The sequence below is a fragment of the Natator depressus genome, chromosome 1, assembly GCF_965152275.1.
Source record: "Natator depressus isolate rNatDep1 chromosome 1, rNatDep2.hap1, whole genome shotgun sequence".
Taxonomy (NCBI): Eukaryota; Metazoa; Chordata; order Testudines; family Cheloniidae; genus Natator; species Natator depressus.
The window spans coordinates 272,380,751-272,405,057 of NC_134234.1; the positions used below are offsets into that span (position 1 = coordinate 272,380,751).

The window sequence follows — 24,307 nt, forward strand, 5'->3', positions numbered from 1 at the left end:
GAGTTGATATTTCAAAATTGCGAACATTGCATCATGTCAAGGAGGATTATTCAGAGTAAGTTCAATGGGAGAGGGACTATCCTTTTGTTCTGTGTTTGTATTGTGCCTATCACAGTGTTTTACTGGTCCATAACTGGGGCTCCTAGGGACTATTGCAATACAAAGAATAAAACAAACAAACAAACATAGAAGCATTTTATTTTTTACAGAGGAATTTCTTGCATCCATTAAGGAAAATTCAGGAATAAGGGTATTTTAATTCATATGGGAAGTACAGATGGTGAATGATGTTCAGTTCATTAAAGTTGTTTTGTATTGTCAGAAAATCTTTTAACTCTGAATGTATTTAATGTAGTATCTTTCAAAGACGAAGAAGAAAACAGACTGACAGAACAATACTTCTTGTCCTGTGACAAATCAATCAGTTGTTTCAGTTTTATCTGAGTAGTCAAGTCTCAGCTTTTACTTCTCCTTTGTCTCTTCTTCTGTTTCCACCTGGGTGGCACCAGAAGTATCACTTCATTTTGTCAATCACTAACAAACTTTGCCTCCAGAAAGGAAATGGTTAAACAAGTAACAGTACAGCATGGCAGAAGATAGCAGCTGAAAACAGTTACTCCAGACCTCTGGTCATTTTAAAAAAAATTTGTTAAAAGAAAAAAGAAATTAACTTTATTAAAGTCTTTGAATTTCCTTGATTTTGTGGATTTGATAATAGGCCCTTAAATCCCAAAGTTAAGCCAGAAACTCTGTTCTCTTGTGCCAAGATATCTTTAAGGGCTCTGTGATCTTATGAATCATAGATGTTTAGTACCCAGGCACAATGAAGTGCATTACTGTCTATTGCTTTTAGGTTTTTAATTAGAATTCTGCAGAATTTCATGCATTCTTAATAAATGGGAATATTTTTGATATTTTGCCGCTTCTACTTGGCTGCAAAAATTTCTAGTATCTTGCCCGCATTTCTCATATTATTTGACAGTCAAGAAAAGTAGTTGATGTGGATACAGTGGAGGTATAAAACATGGCATGCATATGTTATGGTTAAAATACAGGCCACGATTTTAACTGTTTATACCTGCATCCATAACCGTAATAGATTGGAGCATAATCTATGCCGGTGGTACTGGTCCAGTGCAATATGATACTCATTGTCTGCACCAACCCAACTTTGTAAGGACAGACTACCTTTAGCTCTCCCTAATGATACAAGGCACAGGACTCAGGATACTTACTAGCATCCTTCAGACCCGTCTTTCTTTGTGCAAAGCTTCTTGGGCCCAGACACAGCATGACTCTGTAGAAGACCCCATGCCCTGCAGGTCTTGTCTTAATTTTTTTCTAATCCTGTGCTCAAGGTTAAGATTGGTAAAAACCTCACATTTTCTTAGAACTCCTGCACTGGAATCTGCTCCACAAAGTTTCAACAAATACACAAATAGAATGCATATACAGAAAGTCCCCCCATAAACTAAGCTTTTGGGGAAGGCAAACCCCATAACTGGCTCATGTTAATCTGCAAAAACTGCACAGTCCTCTAGATGTGCTCTCAGTGCACATCCCCTTCACCAATATCACCACAATACCCAGTGCTTCCACCTATTTACTCAGTGCTTCCACCTACAGCTTTAGGCCCTCTCAGGTCCTGACCTGATGGGAGAAGAGATCTCCTTTGTCTGAGCCCTCTCTGTGACCAGCCCCAGCTAGCCCTGACCCTCTGTTCTCCCCTTTCTCTCTTTTTTCCCTTTACACTTCCTTCCTGTGTCTCTTGTCAGCCTGGGGCTGATGAGCCAAGTGAGTTCATTGATCCCAAACAGCTTCTCCTGGGGCACTAATTAGCCTCTAAGTGATCAGAGTGCAGGCTCGTCTATTCACTCCCTTCACTCTGTCACAGGGCTGCTGAATCAGTACAGTCAGTCATAAAGTGCACCTACCACTGCTGGAGCTGGATGCACTCGAGCAACAGAAGTCAGGGATAATTTGTGCTCTCACATTATGGACTTGCATGGCCCAGTGGAAGAGGTGGAATAGTATCTCTATGAGTATGCGGGTGGGCCCGGGGAAACAGGGCTAGATTACCATGCAATGTAGTTATTATGAATGTCATGATGTTTTATGAAATGGGTGGGAAGTGAGTCATAGTATGGGTTCATATAAGGAAGTGATTGACACATGGATTGGTGTATCTAACTGTATAGGAATAGTGTTTGCTTACTAATTCTTAAATTGTTCCTGAACTTATGTTTAGCTTTATTAATTCAAATCTTGGTTGTATTATGAGATGCAGTGATAGCAATAAACTTTCTTGGTGACATAAAAGGCTTTATTTATAAACATGTGTTAAAACAGTGCAGCAGTCACACACAGCCAGGCAGGCCAGCTGCCATTACAACACCAAAACACCAGTTACAAAAGAACATCCCCAAAATAGGAAAACAAGTGCACACATGACAGAAACACCCTACTGCTGTATGTCCCTAGTCTTCCCTATTCTCCTTTCCTTTCTTTTCTCATTTCCCATGCAGTTGGTGCAGCAGGAGGTGGATGGAGGTATTCAGAGGAGAGGGGGATCAAGATGGAGGGCCACATGAGGTTTAGTTTGCCCTGCCCAACTGCTCATGGGGCCAGACTGTATGGGCCACCCAGACATGGAGTTTTTGCAGCTGTTTTTGGACTCAGGGTATGTCACAAGGGAATCAAGCCACAGTGTGGGAAAGGCACCAGGTGCCAATAATCTTGCAGCCATAATTAAGATGAACAGCTCAAACAGTTCTTTCTGTTGAGCCCTGTCCTCCTCCCTTAGCCACTGTTCTCGCTCCTGTGCTGATACCTTGTTCTCAGCCTTTCCTCTTGCCTCTCAGAATGCCTTTTCTCCAGTCTTAAGTCCCTGTGTTTCTGGTACTGAACTTGCTTGTTGGCCCTCTCAAGAACTTCAACCATTAGTTCATCACAGAAATGCTTCCTCTTGGAATGGTCCATGAAAGTACGGATATCAAGCTGTGGAGATACAGCAGCTAGTAGTGGGGACTGCAATAGGACACAATATAGAGCGTCTCAAATATCTCAGTGGCAGGAGCCCAGAATTAATTCTTGTGGAATTTCAAGGACATAAAATGTTACATTTCAAAACTTAACTGCAATATACTGTGAAATGGATGCTTCAGTCCCCAGAATCTCCCTGGACATAGCCTGGGTAACAGCAGTTAAAGCAGTGCAGACACAATGGTAAATAAAAATGCAAAGCTGTTTTGGTTTTACAAAACTTGCATAATTACTTGGGTTGGAGAAAGGGAGGGGGAATGGTCGATAGCCTTTCTACAAAAAGCTTTTTTTATTTTTTATAATCATTTCAGGCCTTTCATATTTTGGAAGGACATAACTGTTCTCATGGTGCCCCATTGGCAAAGGAAGATGTTATTTCAAGCTACTGGTTGTAAATTTGCAGTGTATGCATCAGAAATATTCAAACATATCATGATTGAACATCACATCTATGAATGGAGTGGGCTGGTGAGCTACCCAAGTGACACTGGAAAATATATGTTTCCACACAATGTGACTAACTATCTGGAATTCCTGCTTCAGGAAAATTGTGCAGCTATTAGCAATCAGGACTGGGTCAGAATCCATGACTGAATGAACAGAATGCTGAGTTAGCTCACTCATGGCTTATTCTGTTATGGCTGCATTCCTCCTTCCTTCCCACAGCACATTTCTGGACAAAACTTCAAACCCCAGTCATACTTGGGATAAATGATTGTGTCACCTATGGACTGCATGGACTACCTTTAACTGAAATGAACTAGTTTTGAAAATGGATCACATTTCCCTAAACACATAGTTCATTTTTATAGGCAGCTCCATAGACCACTGAGTGATTACAGTGTGGCAAATGCACGGCAATGTAATATTATTTTTATGAAACAGGAATGGGCTGAGCAAAAAATCTGTGTCTTTCCAGTAAAAATCCTCTTTAAAGGTGTTCATTACTGTTTTCACTTCCTGGTCGTCATTTTGAGCCGTGTGAGGGGGGGCTGGGGAGAAAGGGAGGCAGAATGCCAAGCTGATTCCAAGACAATGGAAGACTTAATGCTGATTCACTGAGCTGCTGTTGTATGCTGAGGGGGGTGGCTTCTTTTTTCAACTGAGTCAACTGGAGATTCTTGGGATACAGAGGAGAAAGGTGGTTGACCCATGGGATTGGGGTATACTACTTTTGGACTCCCTGGACACACGTTGGGGGGTTGTGACTACCATGCAAAGCAATAGGGCTCAAACCCTGGATCATGGCTTGACACGGGCTTACCCTTGAACACCACAGGGTCCTAGGAGTGGACCCTAGGTCCAAGCCCGAGTCTGAGAGATTTACGCAGACAGAAGAAGGGTTTGAGTTCAAGCCTGAGTCTGAGCCTGGGTTTACACTGCAGTGTACAGATACTCCAAGTGGCCAGTGCATAAGCCAGTCCTGGTCCCACAGGATGGGAAACCCTCCTACCACACTACTCATCACAGCTCTAAGAGAAGCAGATATATGGAGAGAAGAAGGGAACAAGTCCCCTCACCAGAGAGCATCAGGAACCCAGGATGTTCATTACAATGCTAATCCCATCCAAGTTCCACTGTGGTAAATGAGTAGGCATTTTAAAGAGGGGCTATGTAAAACCCAGGGCAGATGCTAACTTTCTATTTTGTGGGTATGTGAATATCAGCTAATAAAGCCCTAAGGCAGAGGAAGTTGGTGACATTTGCAAGTGACGGGTGACAAGACCACAAGATATTTGTAGTGACAAGAGCATATGAGTGGTCCTATGAAACAACAGTTAATAAGGGACTACTGTGTGAATGCACCATCTTCAATTTAGCAAGTCCTTACCTTAGCATAGCAAGATTTCTCATGAAAGATGTTTGGTTAGCGGGCTGACATTGAGACTTGAACATAAAAGGATGCCTATTTGTTAATATTCTGTAACTTCCTTGTATTTCGAGCTACTGGAGGTTGCTCATTCTATGGCTCAGCTGACAACTTAATTTTTATTGTATTTTTGTTTGCAAATAATGTATAGAGCAATGAATGGACATATTAGAGGTTCTGGAAACCTACTTCTTTATAGAATATAATTAACGTTGTGTGCATACTTTGTACTTTATCCTCAGATTGGTGGGAATGTCTATATCACTAAGTTAATACTTATATTAAAATAATATTAAGTTTTTGAATGAAATTAGTTGAAACTATGCCCAGATAAATTTGTTAGTCTCTAAAGTACCACAAGGATGCCTCATTGTTTTTATGTTAGGAAGGAATAGTGACAAACAACATAACATACAATCTGGAGTTTAAGAAAAGATCAAACCTAAAAAAACCCAAGATATAATCAGGGTAAGGGTAATACTGAGGTGTGGATGACTATATGGTGGCTGAGGATCAATTCAGAGAATACAGAAAGGATGTGATGCTGGTTCCTAGGGAAACAAGAGGAAATGATGAGGCTGACAATTGCTTATTGTTTAGAGAGGTTGTTACCTGCCTTTTGTTAGTAAGAGGCACATGTTCTGGGGATATCCAGCTGCATGAGAGGTTAAACTGACAGAAGAGGCCAAAGGTTTTTTTTTTTTTTTTAATGTCTGGTTAAGGGATTGTGACTGCTCTCATTCTTGAAAAGGATGTTGACATTGCCAAATATGTTTTTTTACCTCAAGACGAGTTACTGCAATTTGTTCTACATGTGGCTGCATCTGAAGACCACTCATCCCTGAGTTGGGGAGAGTGGCAGCCACACACAGCTTGTTGCAGCTCCCTGATTCACGGCTGCCTGGTCTCGGAACAAGTTAGAACAGGACTCCTCCACCTCTTACTTAAGCTTCTGGTGTAAAGTCTCAGTTCCACCATGTCCTCAGACCATCCCTGATATTCCTTTTCTGTTTCTCTTCCCCCACCCACCCACCCCCATCCCGTATGCTGGGAGGGATGTAGGAGACAGCTATGCTTGTGGAGATTCCCCCTACACAGGGAAAATTTTCCACTGGGATTTTCTGATCAGTATAAAGCCACTTCACATAAGCAGCACAAAGGAACTTTGGCAGACTACAGACGCCAGACCAGAAAGTTCTGAATGTAGTTGCTTGATTATGCACTTAGTGCTGCTTCTGGCAAGGAGGGATTGACAGCTGTGCTTCAGTATCTGCACTAGTGTCCAATTCAGATCAGGGTGTAACTGAAAATGTTGGTTTTAAGTTAAGCTCCATTTAGATCTGACTACTTTAGAGTCTGCCTCTTTCACCATGCTGTACCAGAGCAATTCAGATGAACGGAGGTACTTGACCTAACAGCCCCAATACTGAAAGGGGATTGAAGGTGGGGCATTTTCTGTGACGAGGCACTCACTCTGAAAATCAACGCTCTCTTTTGCCTGGATGGAATATGTGGAAAGGGGATTCCTTACTGGGTAGTCATGGAAGGAGATATCTTGCAACTAAACAACAGATCAGGTCTATACAGATCTAACAACTCAAATTATAAAGTCTTTTTAACTTTTTAAACACTGGTCATGTGCTTAGAAGACTTTTCCAGAGCAGCACTTTCTATAAACAAACAAAACAAAACCCCCTCCAATCATCTGAACAAAATGAATATAAAAACATTCAAAAAATCCACTAGAACAACAACAAAAAAATAGGATAATTGAATTTGATACTCTCAAACCATTTATGACTGAATTAATCACTACTAATATAAACCAGACAACATATGGAGAAAAGATGATATAACCTAATAGACTTTATTCATTAAAAATGATACAAGGGCTACCAAGTTATACATATGTCAAACGTTCAGCTGGCCACCAGATATTTATGGTTTTGTGGCTGGGCAATGTGGTGGGGCAGGGTGGGAAACTATAAAGGATTAAATAACAATGTTTTAGCCTCCTGCCCATTGTCTTTTCCTCACCCATAATAAAAAGGTTAATTATATAGTACCTTTTGTTGAAATCTAGAGATCTATCTGTCATAAGTAGTCTTAGGTGCTGGTACTTGGCTGGGGGAGGAGGGACTTGCAAATTTTTCTTAACTTTACCTTTTTATCTGTAAGTTGTGTTTCCCCTCTTGAGTGCAAATAATCTTGAATTTAAAAAAAAAACAACCACCACTTGTCACAAAACAGGGATTTCCCATGTTATGCAGCAATGGAAAATGAATTATAGCCAGTAGTGAGAGCTCCAAACATATCACCAAAGAGTTAAACATTATTAATGGAAGGATTTCTCAAGACAGCCTACCATGACTAATGAACTTAAAGATGTCAACCAATAATTAACTAAGATATTTTATCCTTATGACGGACACAAGAGGTGACCATGCAGGGAAGGAATAATTTTAGCATCAGTCAGCGAAGAGAGGAAAGTACCTTCCAAGATTCACAGAATCATCTCTGAAGCTTGAATGCCAAATTATGATAAATTCTAGAGACACCAAAAACTGTGAAACCTTCAGAAATGTATATAAATAGCACCTAATATAATCAAGAGCAGGAGAACTGAGCAAGGCTATTATAACTTGAGATATTCTTCTGAAGGAAAAAAAATTTAAGCAGCACAAAAATACAGAAATATAAACTTTATATCTAGAAAAGGGAATACACAGAACACAATGAAACAAAGTTCCCATGTCATACACTTGTCAAATATTCCTCTCAATATTCACCAGAGTACTTTTTCAAATATTAATATATTTAACATATAGACAAAATAAACTTCCTTTTATGATGATTTAATATGTTCATTTCTGAAGCACATTACTCCCCCCTCATATTAACATGTGAAGCAATCTAAGAAAATACAAGCAAAATTTCTAGAAGTGACAATCTGCTTTCAGAAGAAGAAGTAGAGACCTGCTGTTTCCTACATTTTATACATATTCTTATGTAACATATATTGTAACAGAACTGTTGACTTACCTAGATTTTTATGACTAGATTTCTTGGATTTCATTTTATGGGCCCTCTTCAGCATTAGCTGTGCAGTAGCAATATCTTTAAAACCCCTAAGGGAAGGTGATATTTTACTATCAATATATACACGTTCTCACATATCAACTGCACAGTGTTCTCTCTCTCTCTCTCTCTCTCTCCCTCCCCCACATCTTTCACATAGAATACAGCAAGAGCACAGGATATCTCATGTATGATACTCGACATACTGAACTACACAGATGCTTGCAGTGCTCGTCTTAAACAGTTAAGACATTGTAGTTAATTGACTTGGTATCTCACACGCCGGTTAAAAGTTTAAAACAATATTTTTGACATTTAGAAATAAATACCTACTTAACCAGGGTACCTATTAAAAGCCTCTACATCTACAGCTCCTGATGTGTAAAATTCACATTAAAAAACAAACAAACAAACAAAAAAACAGGATAGATTTGGACATACCATTCTTCTGAAATTTTCTCTTCTTTTTCCGATTTGAAAGACAACTTATTTCTGGGTTGCAAGTCAGAGAGACGTGACATAGCTCTCTTCTCTGACCTGACAAAAGAGTAGCAGAGCAATACTGAAACCTGGGTCAGTAGTAAAAGTATGGTATGATGGCTTTGCAGCCTTTATTATTCTGCGAACTATTTATGCCTTCTGAAACTCAGAAATAAAAACATCTATTTTAATACTCCAAGAAGTCTTTATCTTTGAGAGTAATAAAAGTTTGCCATCGATTTTGAATGTTTACATTTCAGTTACAATGAAGTGTATTTCAGTCCTTTTCTGAAAAGGAATACAGCCTTGTGAGAAATACTTTTAAATTCTTATCTGTTAGATATCTGTATGTTAAGGCCTATGTTATAAGATTTTTTTTGTTAACATTTTATTATTTACATATATATAGCCTTTTATTCTTAGAACTTTGATAGTTTAATTAAATGCACATTAAACTACTGCAGACCTAATAGACTGTATTTGTTTTATTCAGTTTTAATGAGCGCATTTACTTACAAATCAGTAATTATCTGAGTTACTAATCAAACAGTTGCAAAAACCACCACAAAGAGGAGTACTAATTACTCTTCCAGTGTCTATTCTGGTCCCTGCCAGAGCAGGTACAAGTAGTAATAAAAAAAGCAAATCATTTTGGCTTACCTGCTACTAAGTTGGGTGTTTTCTGATGACAATGAATGTGGTCTCTCATCACACTGCCAGGCTTCATGTGGAGGCCATGGTAAATTAAATGAATTATGATCGGAACTTTGAGGCCTAGCATACTTGTAAGTCAGGAAATATATATATATAAAAAAAAGTCAGTGAATAGTATCGTAACTTTGGCCCTGATCCTACAAACGCTTACTCATGGGCTTGATTTTATGCACAGGAGTAGCCTTGTTGATTTTAATGAGGCTACTCACATATGTAGTTAAACATAAGTGTGTTTGCAGAGTCGTGCCCTTTGTTTGTATTTCAGAGGTATAGTCAAAACATGATAAGGTCTATGATGGACCTTATCTTCAATTAACTAAATGCTCTGTGGAATATTGCAAAAAAGATGGTGTGTTTAATTATATCTCAAAAGCAAAAAAAAGTTTAAGTCACTATACATTTATGAATAGCTATTATTTGAATCCAGGCAAAAATATTTTAAAGAATACTTTGCATATACAGCAGAAGAAAAATGGAAAAAACCTAAAACAAAAACAAAAACACCCCAGAAAGCTGAAACTTCAAAGTTTATCAAATAACTCACAGATATTACAGTTCAGTGACCTTTAGCTGTTCTGAAAGTCCTCAGCTGTTGCAATATAATGCAGACTTTAGTATTTTTAAAGTACTGTGTCAACGAGCAATTTTTAATCCATTGCCAAATGTGCAGATGAAGCACATCATCTTTTTTTTTTTTGAGCTACTGTGAAGTAAAGTGTTGAAAGAAATCCAAAATAAAGAAAAATTTAAGCAAATGAAAGAAAAGCTACATGAAAAATTACATCTGGGGATGAGGAGGAAGTCAGAGGCTTCTAAAAGTAATTGTGTTTTTCAAGTCAATAAATTGAAGTATTAATCACCCCAGTGTAGCATATCCTCAAGGAATGAACAAAGACTGAAGACTAAGAAGTTTCCATGACATGTTACCTTTGGCCAGTGCAGCTGGTTTGTGAGCAGCAGTGTTTTTGAAGGGAAGCGGGTGGAATCCAAAGCTAGCCATTCTCTCTCTAAGGCAGCCTGTATGAATGAGTAAAGTCAAATAATGCACTGATAAAAACAGTTTAGTTTAGATAATTTCTACAAAGTCTCTTTTAAATTGTCTTGCAGATTGATTCAAATGTGTTCACGTTGTATATCAGAATTGCCACCTGCAATGTAATCACAGTCACAATTCTGAAGTGCTGCATTGGATTGATTTCTATTATTATTTACTGTTTGTATTATCATTGCATCTAGGACCATGATCATGGACCAAGACCCCTATTGTACTAGGTGCTGTAGAAATAGAACAAAAAGACACAAATAAATCCACAATTAATAGTTATTTTCACTCAGCTGTTTCTATCCTCTTCTCAAATTCTCTTTATTTTACTCCAACAACTTTGCTAAAATAAGCAAATAAGAGCCACTAAAACAGAAAAGTACAGAGCTAAAGTAGTTTTCAAATATTAAGGGCACAGAGAAGCTTGTTAGCTTTTTTTGAACAATTACTATTTTAAATCCCTGTTTGCATGCCTGATTCTGTCACCCTTTCTCATGTTGAGTTGTACTTATCTGGTGAAGAGTCCCACTGAAATCAATGTGTCAAAATGTGCAAACATTCACTAAAGTAGTCCAACTGATTTATAGCCTAATAGAACAACTTGCAAGGGTCGCAGAATCAGATCCTGAAGGGTATTTTATTTTTTCCTAATTGAAAACTCAGCCAGTCTAACTTTTTTCTTACACTTCATTGACTTTTTCTACCATATTTTCTTTTAACACTTTTAAACAAGTGATAGAAGTGCACATCCCGATGAGAATAAGTAAGTACCTCTAAGAGTCTGGCTTCTCTTACTGAAGACTCAGACACTCAGATTGCTCCTACTTCAGCAGCAAAGAACCTTGCAGTTCATTCTAATCCTACTCCCTTTTCCAAAAACCTCTAATTTATGTGGCTAGAACATCTTTCTCCCATTTATGGAATATTATTAGGTTGCATTCATTTCTGCCTCCATCAGAACTCCCAGCTTTGAATACCTTAAGACGTGATTACAGTAATTCTTTATTGGCTAGCATGCTTTACAAGTCTTTGCATAATCTTACATTGGTGAACAATGGGTGCTGCCAGATTCTTTCTGAAGAGGAGATGACAGGTTCATATTTTACCTATTTTGAACAGGTAACCTTGGATGATGGTCAAATACTATACTAATTTTAAAACAGCTCTTATCTATATGTACTATATGATGCTGAATCATCATCCTTCCTCCATACTTACTCAAAAATTCCTGAAACAAGGTTTTTCAGAGTTTATAGGCAAGTTTTAAATCATAAGAACTCTTCCATGTTAGACTCCTTGTTTCTATAATTTCCTTAAGCTTGATAGGATGGAATTAGCCATATTTGGTACTTGGGGTTTAATTTCTTTTAAAATCTAGATCAGATTCTATTCCCTCTTCATTTATATCTGATGTAGCATCGCTGTTCTTTCCCATTTATCGTTTAATTTCAAGAACAAAGTTTTTTAGGTTTTCCTTTAAACCCCTTCACATCAGTTGCATGTTTAGGAAATATCAGAGTGATAAAGTCAAAACACATTTGCCAGATAAATTTATCATGCACCTATGACTGTCTCATTCGCCCTCTGTCCACTCATCAACCCACTTTGGAATTTATTCTAACATTCCTAACCAGTGAGCAGCTTCAAACCACCCCCCATTTAAAAAAAAAAAATCAAAGTGCCACTCTGATGTGGATTCTGTCTTTGCAGTCCACACCTTAAAAGCCACCAATCTGAGATGTAAGATGGACAATGTTCAGACTCAGAAACAGTGACTAATTCAAGGTTTGATAGGTCTATGACCCAGCAGAGCTAGAATTGGGAGCTTCCCAGATTTTCCACACAGAACTTGCTTCTAAGCTTTGGAATGGTATCTCAGGACATCCATCAGACTTTAAAAGTATATACTTATTGTTGGCCTTGTAGTTTATCTGCTGTGGGAAGAGGTTTTGAAGCTAAAAATCTCTTCAATCTTGACAAAAAGAACAATTTTAGAGGGAGTCAAATTTGCGTATTTTTCTTAACATTAAATGAGACTACCAAACATCTCATTTGGAAAAAGGTATTAGTTTACAAATGAGTACTCTTCATGCCCTCTTTAATTTGTACTCAGTTTCAATTAACTAGCAGAAAAAAACTTCTGATTATTCAAATGAGCATCCCTTCATTCATCCTGAGTCCAGTCTTGCAACCATCAGAAGTAGTCTCACTGACACTAGAAGTTCTGCTCCAAAAAGCAGCTGTATAAAGATGATAGCCTTCTTATTCAAAAATCTCCTCCCTCTCTGTTAGTAGTACCAAGTCAACACAACTAAGTGTGTACTGGAGTCTGTTATTTCTTCTGCATATTTGTCAGGAGACTGGGTAGTAGGCAGTCAGGCCTAGTGGCTAGATTCCAATTTCCAGAGCCAGGGGTTGAGACAGGACCAGAACTAGGACCAAAGGTCAGAATCAGAGTCAGCGTCCAAATGCCAGAGCCAAGCGTTGAGGCAGTGTTGCAGTCAGGAATCAGAGCTGAGTGTTGGAACTGGATTACCAGAAGTCAGGGAAGGCAGGAGCAGGGCAGGTTCTGAGGGAGGAGCAAGGCAGGGACAGGATGGGAACAAGGCTGGATGCAGGGCAGGACCTGGGCTGAAGCTGTGGAGGAGCAGAGCAGGAGCAGGGGTTGGTGAGAGACAAGCACAAGGAGGCAGAAAGTCTGTGTGCATGTGCATTGGGCAGTCAACAAGCTACAGCTCCTGTTGATCTTCAGAACTGGCCTACTGGCTGCCTCATCCAGTCAGGCAGGATGGTCTGTCAGGCAGCCCAGATGACTCGTTAGGGTGTCAGGAGTACTGAGTAGGCATAGCTGCAGTGCCTTACTCCTGATAATACCGAATTCTAATCAATCTCTCTTGGGTAATCACACTGAAGCTACTTGTGGTACACAGGCATATTTGAAAGGAGATTCTGCAAAACATTTATTAATGCAGAATAAGACCCAAGCTTGACTCTCAGATCTCCGGTCAAGTTTGTAGACCTGGCAGTTTAAGTTTCTACTCTAAACTGAGCTCATTTGCTACAGAAATCAGTCAAAAAACCCCCAAACAAACATAGAAGCCTAGACAGCTTTAAGATTTGAGGACTTCAGTAACTCAGCAAGAGATTATGAGCCTATTGTCAGAATGGGTGGGTGAAGAAGCTCTGTGGCCTGTGGTATGCAGGAGGCCAGACTAGATGCCGGTATGGTCCCTGCCTGAAGTATGGATTGGATCCCTTTGTTTTAGAGATGCATTATTTACTAATATTCTTTCTTTGGCTTTTAAATGCATGTTGAAGCCTTACTGTAATTTTTAAATTCAGTTTATACCATTTACTGAATTTTATATCAGTTACTATTTTAATAGTGTTTTCATTTGTTTCACTAATTGTATGTAAAATATAAAATGTCTAAAGCTGTCCGGTAAAAAAAGACACCACAGCACAGAATGGTAAAGCATTATTCAAAGATATAAAAGGTACAGTAACTAACAAAACATTACCAAGACAATTGATTTATCATTAAGATCAGATTTGTTAATACGAAGCACATTTAGCACTACTAAGAATGTACTGTGTATTAAAAATATACTAAAATGTCATTTGCTTTGGCCAACAACAATAAACACATCATTGATTTTCAAAATGTATGTTATTCTATTATGCTTATCCCTAGAGATTTCTACAGTACCAAGCTCAAGAAACTCCTGTTCATAGTCCTCCCATAAATATAGTACTGAAGTATAACTATCTAAACCAAAGTTTATACACAAACAGATTTTTCGATAACAGTCTTAAAATTAGATCCCAATACTACTGCGGATATACTCTGATGGAAAAAAATGCAAGCTGGGATAGACTAAAGATGTATAAAAAGTAGAAAGCATGATTATATGGACTAAATAAAAAAATACCAATTCCATTTTTACTAGAGAAGTGTGTGTACGTCGAAGAGCCTCTGCTGAATATTAAATATATTTCTGAAACCAAATTAAGCGCTTGATTTTAAAACACTAATGTATACAAGTAACTTTACGCATGCTTGCAAATTCCATTCAATGGACCTAACTCACATGTGTAAAGTCAATTATTCATGTACAATTCGCTGCAGGATTATACCCTTGGAATTTTACATCTAGTTCTATTTGTTTCAAAATAAAGAATGAAATTTACAAAGCTTCATTTAATGGAACTGAAGATTTGGCAAAGATAATACATAAATTGGTTGCAAGTTAGAAACACTAGCACATTTTTAAATCTCAAAATAAATTCTTTAACCTCCTTTCAGTCTGACCTTTTAACACTAGTTTGTTTGCACGTTTTTCCAAGAAAGAATACACATATATTGAGTAATATTCAGTAAAGGTTTGCACTTTCTGATTTACCAGGAGCGGGCACAAGAATGTCCAGATTATACCTTCATGCTCAATCTAGCTCATGGAATTCTTTATTAAATACAGTATTTTTTCTCCTCATTGCTTCATATTGCAAGAACTATTAAAATGAACATATATATTATAGTAATACAAAATTCTTATGCTGTAAGTACATTTTGGTATATCGATTAGATAAAGAACTTCATTCAGTGATTCACTGCATCACATTCTTTCAGCTTCTGTGAATGTAATCCTGTGATTATTTTACCCCAGTATTCTGGTATCTCATAAATGAATTCCAAATGAACAGTGAATTCTTCCACTCCATAGTTTACTACATAACCTTTTCATATATAGCTATTCTTTCCTACCTTTAATCTATTAATTCTAAAATAATCCCAATATCTCTTTCTAGAGCATTATATATCTTGCTTTTATTAAATAGTCCTCATTTTGGACTTAACATTTCAAAGTGCAGAGCACCCCCAATTCCAATGTTAGTCAGTGGGAGCTGTGGGAGCTCAGCACTTTGCAGATGACTGTCAGCACGTAAAAGTGTGGAATTCTGCTGAGTACAATTTAAATAAACTTAATTAAATAATAATAATAATAAAAGCAATGATGAGGTGGTCAGTGACTTCTTAAGAAGGAAAAGGCAGTGGGTAGAGAAGGTGGGTGTCCTAATTCATCTTTTATAAAAATACAACTGCATTACAAAAAAAATTAATTACTTTCATTGGATCCAATGTCCATTGAATGTATGCTGGATTAGGCCTACTGGGAGGTGGAGATTACATCCCAATCATGCAAACATACATCAGAGTAACTTTACTCTTGTGAGCAGCCCCACTGAGATCAATGGACAGGTCTCATGTGAGTAAAGTTATGCACATACATAGTTTTGGAGAGGACTGGACCATAGTCTTCTCCAGGAGCAAAGTGGAGCAGGAGGGTTAACAAAAATACAAAAACAAATTAGGGAGAGGTTGGATTGACAGGAAGGAGAAGAGGGAGGGAAGAGTCTCAAAATATTTAAATAAATCAGCATTTCAAACAAACAACTACGCAAGGATTCTTCAAGTTAATGTATTAACCTAAACTCCTGCCTACAAACACACAATAGCTTTATGGCTTCTAAATTGATTTAGCCCATGATTCAGTTATTATAATAGCTTGACAGTTCTTCTTGTTTACAAGTACTAACTATGTCCTAAGATATATTTTTATTAATCCCATAATATATTACTGAATTTCTAGACAGTAGAGTCAATTCATTATTATACTGAAGTATTCACTTAAATAGCTACATATTATATGGGAAGAAAAAAAACCTACAAGAAGCTGTTCAAAATGTTGAATGTTACCTTTTTAAAAGTAGAAAATCCTTTTGACCTCCTCAATTACTCTCTTCCCCCTCATTTAACCCCTTCTCTGCCTACAGTACAGCATGGGGCTGTCCAGAATAATTGTCATATTTGTGTTTATACTGTGCTTCAAAACCAAAATTTGGGAGTGATTGGCTGGAATCCTCCAAATGTAAACAAAGCAATGAAAACAATTATTCTGACAGTTATTCTGAATTCAGGTGCCCTGTTGGCCTGTGGGAGTGACGGTGGCATGAGAAGAATGGAAGGAAAGAAGGCAATGAGTAAATCTTGTTTTAAAAAACAGCCTCTCTTTACAGTTTCACAGGCCTAACAGCTAAATCCACTGCTTATTTTCACTCAAGGCTGTTCTATACTCAGCTCCAGTCTATACCTATCATAAGATTTTGTCTAATCAGTTTCCCTGACTTCTGCTCTGCCAATGAAGTCATTCATCTCCAGTTCCCAATCCTGTCACCATGCCTTTTTCACATCATCTCTAGGTAAGGAATGTCCTCTTCATCCTGATTTTACCACACCGCCATCCTCTCTGCATCCAAATTTCTTTTTAACATTCATTTTTCCACATGGACAACAAAGAGTGAACAAATAGAAAAATGACTCAAAATTAATCATTATGCTTATCTTCCCCATGCCTGAAGTGTTTTCAGTTTTGTATTTAAACTAAATTCTTCATGGTAGGGGATGTCTTCACTTTGTTCTTGTACAGAACCAAGTTTGCTGTTGGTCTTCAATAGAAATGAGTAACAGTCTAGCTCAGTGTTGAAATAATGCTCTGATTCACAATGCAAGTGGAATACATTCAACAGTGTTCTCAGAAATGTCACTCCCCAAGATGCGGAGGATAAGCACTTTGTTTCCATGTGACATGCCATAGACTAAAACTTCTTCACCCCATGTTGGCTATTTAGTGGGCTATATTGTTGTTTTCTCTCTTCTTTGGGTCAGGAATAAGGAACCACGTAATGGTGGCCAACTTTGTGGATGATGGAAGTAGAAAAGAACATACCAGAGAAAAAATGACTGTATTGCCTTTCATTTGGCTGAAAGCTGCAAATTTCTATCTTGATTTCTGGCTAAAATCTCTCCGTGGTGTATTCCATTCAATCCTCCAAGACAAACCTTTTCACCACTTAATCTAGCTTTTGTTTTCTGCAAGAATCTTAGTATCTCTGATACAAAGTTCTTCTCTGTAAAGTTAAGTACTTGCAAAAGTTGCAAGAAAACATGCAATTGTTACTCACAGGTTTCCTGGCACAAGAGCCCTGAACTATTCTTTCCCAGTTGTTTATATATTGCTGATTGACTGTGAATGAAACCTGCCTTTGAAATTAGAGATCTGAATTTTTTTAGTGCATTTAAAGTTCTCTTTCATCCCCAGAATTTTGATAAATAAGATTACTCTACAGGCTAGTTTTCCAGAGCAAGAAAGCAACAGGAGTTGTCTTGTATAGCTTAATTTGGAATCAGGAAGCCAAACATATTTAGACATTCAGGGCCAAACTCTTGGCTAGTATAAATTCATCTGAATCCAATGGAGCTACACCTATTTACATATACTGAAGATGTGTCCTCAGGCAGATTTGCTACAACTTTCATTAAAAGGGGGAAGATTTTAATATTTTCAAACAAAAAGATTGGATAAAAGTTGGAAGTTGAGGCAGTATGAATTATGTGTTACAGAAAGTGTACATATTGGGCCTGATACTTCTCAGCATTACATTGATTTTACACCTTAGTCCAAACACCTTTTAGTCAGTGGAGTTACACAAGCATAAAAAACAGTGCAACTAGGTGGACCAGGCCCTATTGTTTTTATAAAAGCTATCATCCTGAATTGTTTTAAATCAATTTGTCCCACAAGTTCCATCTTTCCTCAAACAGTTCTATTGATGAATCACATACATGGATAGAATCTTAGAATTGCAGCCAATAAGAATAATGTAGCCTTTTTCTGTTGGTTTTACTTTTCCTGATACCTCACCTATTCTATTTGGTAGAAGTAAGCAGGTAAGCTCCCCAGAAGAGCATTTTAACCTTTGACCAATGCTTCTTCCTTAGCTCTGCTGTTATTTGTGGTGGAGGAGTTGAGAAAGAGAAAATGAGCATGTGTGCTTAAAGCAAGATTCCTATAAGTTCCAAAGTTGCTCTTAAAAAACGTCCCTTAGACAGAATCAGAATGGAGAAAGGTTAATACTGTTTACATGCTAGCAAAATGGGTATACACTTTTGTTTGTAGTGGGCGAGCTTGAAGCATGATGACTATCTCTGCCATTGGATGTGGAATGCCTGACCAGTAAGAGGAAGCAGCATAGCCTGATACCAACACTTCAGCTGCCACTGGTGAATCTGCAAAGGAGATCTCTGTAGCGCAGACTAGTGAAGATGCCACGGAAAATATTCAGCTTTTGGATCCCAAGTTGAGTTTTGCAAGGCTGGCAGTTAGAAAAATTTCCATTTGTAAACACAGCACATTTCATAGGTAAATCAGTACTAAAATGGAATTTTGGAGTGCTGTGTTTGTCTCAGTCATTTTACAAAGTAAAACCACATAGCAAACCACTCTGAAAGCAAAGCGAGGAAAATATGGATCATCAGGATATGTAAATTTAATAAAAATTGTGCAAAACTTTGTGTGCAATACAAAAATAAGGATTATAGAAAATGGCTATTGCATACCTCTATCTACAAAAATAGGAAGCTTTAGAAACCTGTTATACCTGGATTCAGAAACAACTCTGAACTACTACTAACTGAGATTATTTTAAAACACTATTCTAATTGCTAAAACCAAACAATATTTCCAGCCAAGAAAAGTAGAGAGAGGTGTTGTATGAATTCCAAAGAAATATCACAACAGTGAATTGTTCTCATGGGATCTCAAGAGATTTTAAAGACATAAGAAAGTAGAGTAATTATTACAGAACATTCCTTTAAGAGAGAGTTAATTTAGAAGAAAAGTACAGCTATAGTGGCATAATCCTCTGTATCTCTCTTGTAAGTGGACACAATGAAAAAAACGATAACATTTTGCTGAGAAAAACTTAAAGCAGGACCATATTTTTGAATGCTTGCGCCAAATGTCATTTGCCAAAATCCTTAGAGTAACCCTAGACAATCATTCTAATGATTGGTTTCACTCTTATTCCTATTGCCTGTGTTTTTTTTTAAAAACTAAATATGATTAGGACTGTGTAGAATTAGCTGACTACTCAGTATATGAAGGAGGATGCAAGTAAATGAGTAAAATAAAACAATCTCCAGAACCTTGGAATTTTTACAAATGAAAACACTCCATACTTAACTCCAAAGAGGTCAAGTCTTATGATAGTGTTACAGAAGTTATTCATGACATACACATAACTTTTCTCCAAAATGTGCTTTGTGCCCTAAGCTTGATAGTGCTCAAAGGAAGTTATGGGTCAGAAGCCAATTCCTACATTTTGTTTTGAATAAAAGACTACAAAGTACAGATGAGTGAACCTCATAAGCTTCAGAGGTTACACTTGGTTCACATAAGCACCAGAAATGCTTGGATGCTTACCCAACCCTTTTGAAGTTCCCAATCCCACCCTCTCAGCAACCTCAAGAATCCCCAGGCTCTTGGCACCTTCAGCCCTCCTCTGGAAGGCTCCAAGATCCCCACACAATCTTCCTTCCAAAGGCTCCCAGAATCCTGCTGCCTTCCTACCTCTGATTCCACCGCTCTCTACAAGATCCCAACCAGACCACTGTCCCTACACGTTCCAGATGATGTGTCCACACAACCAAATCTCCCACACATCCTAACTTTGTAAATAAAGCTAGGGAATTCAAACTACAACAGCTTTGCTAGACTGTGGCAAGACCACAAAGCTTCTGTATCTAAATAATATTGCACTTGGAGCTTTCTCTATTAAACATAACTCAGAGTATACTGGCCTCCAGATTTCCAATATGGGATATCACCACCAGAGAATATGCTACAATTGCTGGGGGCTGCAGCTTTATCAGAAGAAGAGAAGCCGGAGAGAAAAGTTAATAGTGGAACAGGATAAATGTTGAGGTATTGCCCAAGGCAGAGATTTTCAAAATTGGAGTGTGGCTGCACATTCTGCACTTTTGAAAGACAGGCTACTTTTTAAGTGTCTAAATATGGACTTCAGAACATAGTTTTAGGCTCCTGTTTTTTTGAAAATCACAATGTAAGATGCTTAAGGTAGACACAGGATACTTAATTATTAAGAAGATCTATCTTCATAAGACCCACTGCTGGAGAAAAATTGGACCAGGAAGCAAAGAAGGTGGCTAGTCACCTGCCTTGACCTGAGTCCCCACATTCTGCGCCTCCTGGCTTCAACTCTTCTTTAGAAACGAGTCCTATGAAGCTCTAAAAACAGTTGGTCCCTGAGTGTCTTGTCAGTCTAGGACTTGGATCCACTATTCTTTTGAGATCTGCACTCAGTCTACCACTGTTTAAAGAGGTTTTGAGAACCTCCAAGTGCTGGGCCCTCCAAAATGTCTCTCTGTTGGACAGTCACCCCTGCAGATCAATAATTGTCACTGTTTGTGTGTCAAAATTTATTTTTTGTGGGGGGAGGGTACAAAATAAACAATTAATGTAAGGACCCACAGAAAGTCATATCAACAGCATTTTTGGCTCCTCAACCCAAGGTGCAGTCATGCCTAAAACTGAAGGACTTGATTGATACAGGGTCAGGGAAATCTGCCTGTTTGTAAGCAAAGATAATACTGTATTTGCATAGTCTCCATAAGGAGATTTGTGATGTCTTTTTTCCCTTTTAAGAATCACAGGAATAAATTATTAGAACCTGACAAAACTTATGGACTCTTTACAGTCAAAGAATGCACATGGTTACAAGATGCACATATTCTGCCTGTTTTGTTCCTAACATCATTTGGTTTTTGTTCCTTCCTTCCCTATCTCCCTCTTCCTTTAGGAGCTCAAGAACTGATAAGAGGGGGGAAAAGGCTTAGAGAAATAATGTATAGACTTCAGGCTACCAGGAGAAAGAGGAAAAACAGTGAGGAGAAAGTGGGTGGGTTGAGCTACTTATAGCAGCTGTGACTGACAAGCCATCTTTGTCTCCTTACTTCCAGGTAGTTTGCAACATGAAGGATAAGTCCTAAGTAGGCTTAGGAAAGAAAGGTTGCATGACAAATCAACAGTTTAAGAGCTGTGTAACATTGTTCTATTTCGTAAGAAGATAATAGTAATTATTTTTCAAGAGAGGATTGTTTCATTTAGTAATGTTCTCAAATATTTCTTTCATCACTTTTCTTAAGATTGGAAAAAGTGAATGCTTCTGAAGTTTAAGCTGATGCTGAATATATCTATGAATTCTCCAGGACAACTCTCAAAGACAAGAGCTTCAATTGGAAGCAAGAATTTGTTATTTATTAGATTTTATTTTGAAAGAATTTGGTCTTTCTTTTCTATTATTGCTACATTAAATATTGATGTTCCTTTAAAAACAAATGAATTAATGATGAATAAAATTTCTCCTCACATTTAGCCTGTGGGTTAGAAGATATCCCGTGTTCTAAAGCTAAAAGGATTTCATGAGCCAAGCTACAAACAATGAGATACATATGGATTTTTGTGTGGAGAGAGAAAGAAAGGAAATTGACACTTCACTTTCCTCCTTTGTCCCTCTAAAAGTATTGATATTAAAGCCAATTACAATACTGGCTGCATTGATGACCTCTTCTCACAGAGTATGGAAATGGATGTTGATACAATTAGCACATTCTTGGCACACAGATCTCCAAGTACTTTAGTAAGAGTGTAACCCAAAGTTCTTGACTCTTTAGAAGCAACTATATATAAAGCCCCTAGGCTATGAGCTGGAAAAGATTAGCTAGACCCCACATTACCTCATCTATATAACGATATCATACATGCCATGATAAATTTATATAAGGGAGCAGATTATGATAAATCTATATGAGGGTTAAATGGGAGCTCTGGGTAATTAATGGCAGACAACTGGATGGAGAAGCTTAATATAGTATCTTTTGGCATTTCAATTGTATAGACGCTAAAAGCATGACAGCAAAGATGTATAAAACCCTCCATCATTCCAGACACAGAATTTCTTGCCCTTGATGTACAGGAACACCTAGAAGAGTAGTTAATATGGACAGGAACTTGCAGAAGAGATAGAGGGTCACCCATATTAGTAAGCCAGAATGCAATCATTGGAGCAGCCAGGCAGGGAGAAAGCACTCCTAGAGTTTGAAAACAGATGTTACAGAAGTCTTCTTCCCCACCAGTCAATGTACCAAATATTATGTGACCATGTTAAATAACTGAGGTGACAGATCTCTGGATATTTATACATTCTGGATGACCCTTTAAAGGCAAAATATACCATCAATATACAAAAATATAGTAATTTTAATTGGACACAAAAATATGTGAATTTAGGGTTAGACTCAATTCCAGTTCCCGCCTCCATGAGTTCAGTGACTCCCCTGACAACAGAGCTAGTGCAGGTCTATTGCAGAAGGATGAGCTGAATGCAGGGAATTGGCACCTCATGCTCACTGCAGCTGTGCAAGGCCTCCTGATGCAACTGTACTGAGAAACAGGCAAAGTGGAAGGATCTATCACTGCATGAATCCTCACCTGCCTTTTCACTTTGTAACATGCCATAGAAACTGCTTTGCCTCCTAGCCTGGAGTAATCACTCCATGACCCTGGGAGGGGTAGAAAGATTCCTCCCGTTTACATTCAGGCCAGGTGCTTGACTCTGTATTTGCACCTAGATGAGCAACTATTAAGAATATTCAGGTAATGACATGATAGCACTCTGATATGGAATACATGCTATAAACACCACTGTTATTCATTTTAGAAAAATACTATAATAGTTGGAATATAGAGAGATTCCAGGCCAGATCTCCATGTGGTATAAAAGGCCATAGTTCCACTGACTTTAATGCAACTACACTGATTTACACTAAATAAGGATCTGGTTCACTGGGTGTAAAATGCAATACAACATATGTGCCTTTCCCTTCTTTGATACACGTGAACAGATATTTTCCTCCCTGTGTGAGAAAGGAAGTTCTGCAACTTTCTAGTATTGAGTATTATTTGAGAGAAAGATGGGAGCAAACACCACAGTTGCTCTTTATGTTGGATACGTTTTAAAATCCTAAACATTAAAAGGTAAAATTTAAGCCTACTCTGCTGGTTCAAACCCCCATTTATGCCCGCAAAATTATTTCCTGGTACTTGTGCCTCTGTCTGATTTGCACTCTCAAAAGGGTGGCTGCCCTTTTGAAAATATACCCCTGAAAAGTTTATAGCTACTCAAAGACTGAAGAAAAACTAATTTTGATTGTTAAAAATTATTCCAAGTCATAAGTAATAAATTGTATGTCTATATAATAAACACCATTCCTGTTTTGTTTAATCCACTGCAACTCTAACTGGGGTCCTCAAAAGGTGGCTGATCCTCAGGTCACTAGATACTGGTACAGTCCCATTTTGGTATACGGCAAAGGCAAAAATATTTTATGAGCCCTAAGAACACGTGATCTCTGGCCAAGGAGGGGTTAACCACATCAGAAGTAAGTCATCTCAACCTCCCTTTTGAAGTTATGGTGGGATTTTAACACAGGACTTTTGCAAGCACCCATGAGCTCCATACAGTACATCACAGCTCACCCAGATCCAAATGTCCATGACAAAGCCATATACAGTTCCATGGAGCCAGCCACGATGAGTTCCTTTCTTGTACTTGAAATCATGACAAGGAAAGCAGGGTGAGTGAATGAGGATGTGCAGAAAACTCAGAGAGCTCCAATTACAGGTGAGTAACTTTCTTCATCCAGAATTGCTCCTACAGATACTCAGTTTCCATCCAGTTTCCAGAAGTGGTAGGCTGTACTGTGTAGTATTTAATTCACACTGGATTAATTCTCCCCTGAAATGACCCTCTGACTGGCTCTGAGCAACAATTAAATCCTTGCTGGAGTCTACTCTGCCAACTGCTTCCAAAAACAGAGCCCCAACCATGCAAGTACTTTCAAAGAGGAGTTTCTGTTGTTTTGCAGGAAAGTAAAGATGATGCTGTGTAAGGTTCCTTTTCCATGTTTAGTGAAAAGATTTGGCTGTTGGCAGTTGTTTGATTCCCTAGATGCTGTAGAACATTGCCTAAATGTTTTATATATCAATTTACCAGGTTTTGAACTTTACTTTATTGCTCTGTAATTCCTTTGGTGATCTTTGTCATCTCTTAAAAATGAATATTTTTGCTCAAGTTCAGTCCTCTGAAACTTCACTTATCCT

General features: G+C 38.0%; 1 protein-coding gene across 6 annotated transcripts in view; it reads right to left on the minus strand.

Annotated features, from left to right (window-relative positions):
- The window catches only part of LRRIQ1 (leucine rich repeats and IQ motif containing 1), a 157,618-nt gene that overhangs the window by 54,887 nt on the left and 78,424 nt on the right, over positions 1 to 24,307 (minus strand). For 5 of the 6 annotated variants that reach the window (XM_074941955.1, XM_074941951.1, XM_074941950.1 and 2 more), the window contains 4 exons: positions 10,112 to 10,201; positions 9,131 to 9,252; positions 8,432 to 8,527; positions 7,955 to 8,040 (listed from right to left, as the gene is read on the minus strand). In XM_074941955.1, the coding sequence (XP_074798056.1) occupies positions 7,955 to 8,040; positions 8,432 to 8,527; positions 9,131 to 9,252; positions 10,112 to 10,201 (394 nt within the window). The remainder of the gene's footprint in view (positions 1 to 7,954; positions 8,041 to 8,431; positions 8,528 to 9,130; positions 9,253 to 10,111; positions 10,202 to 24,307) is intronic. The other variant, XM_074941953.1, reaches the window with a different exon arrangement.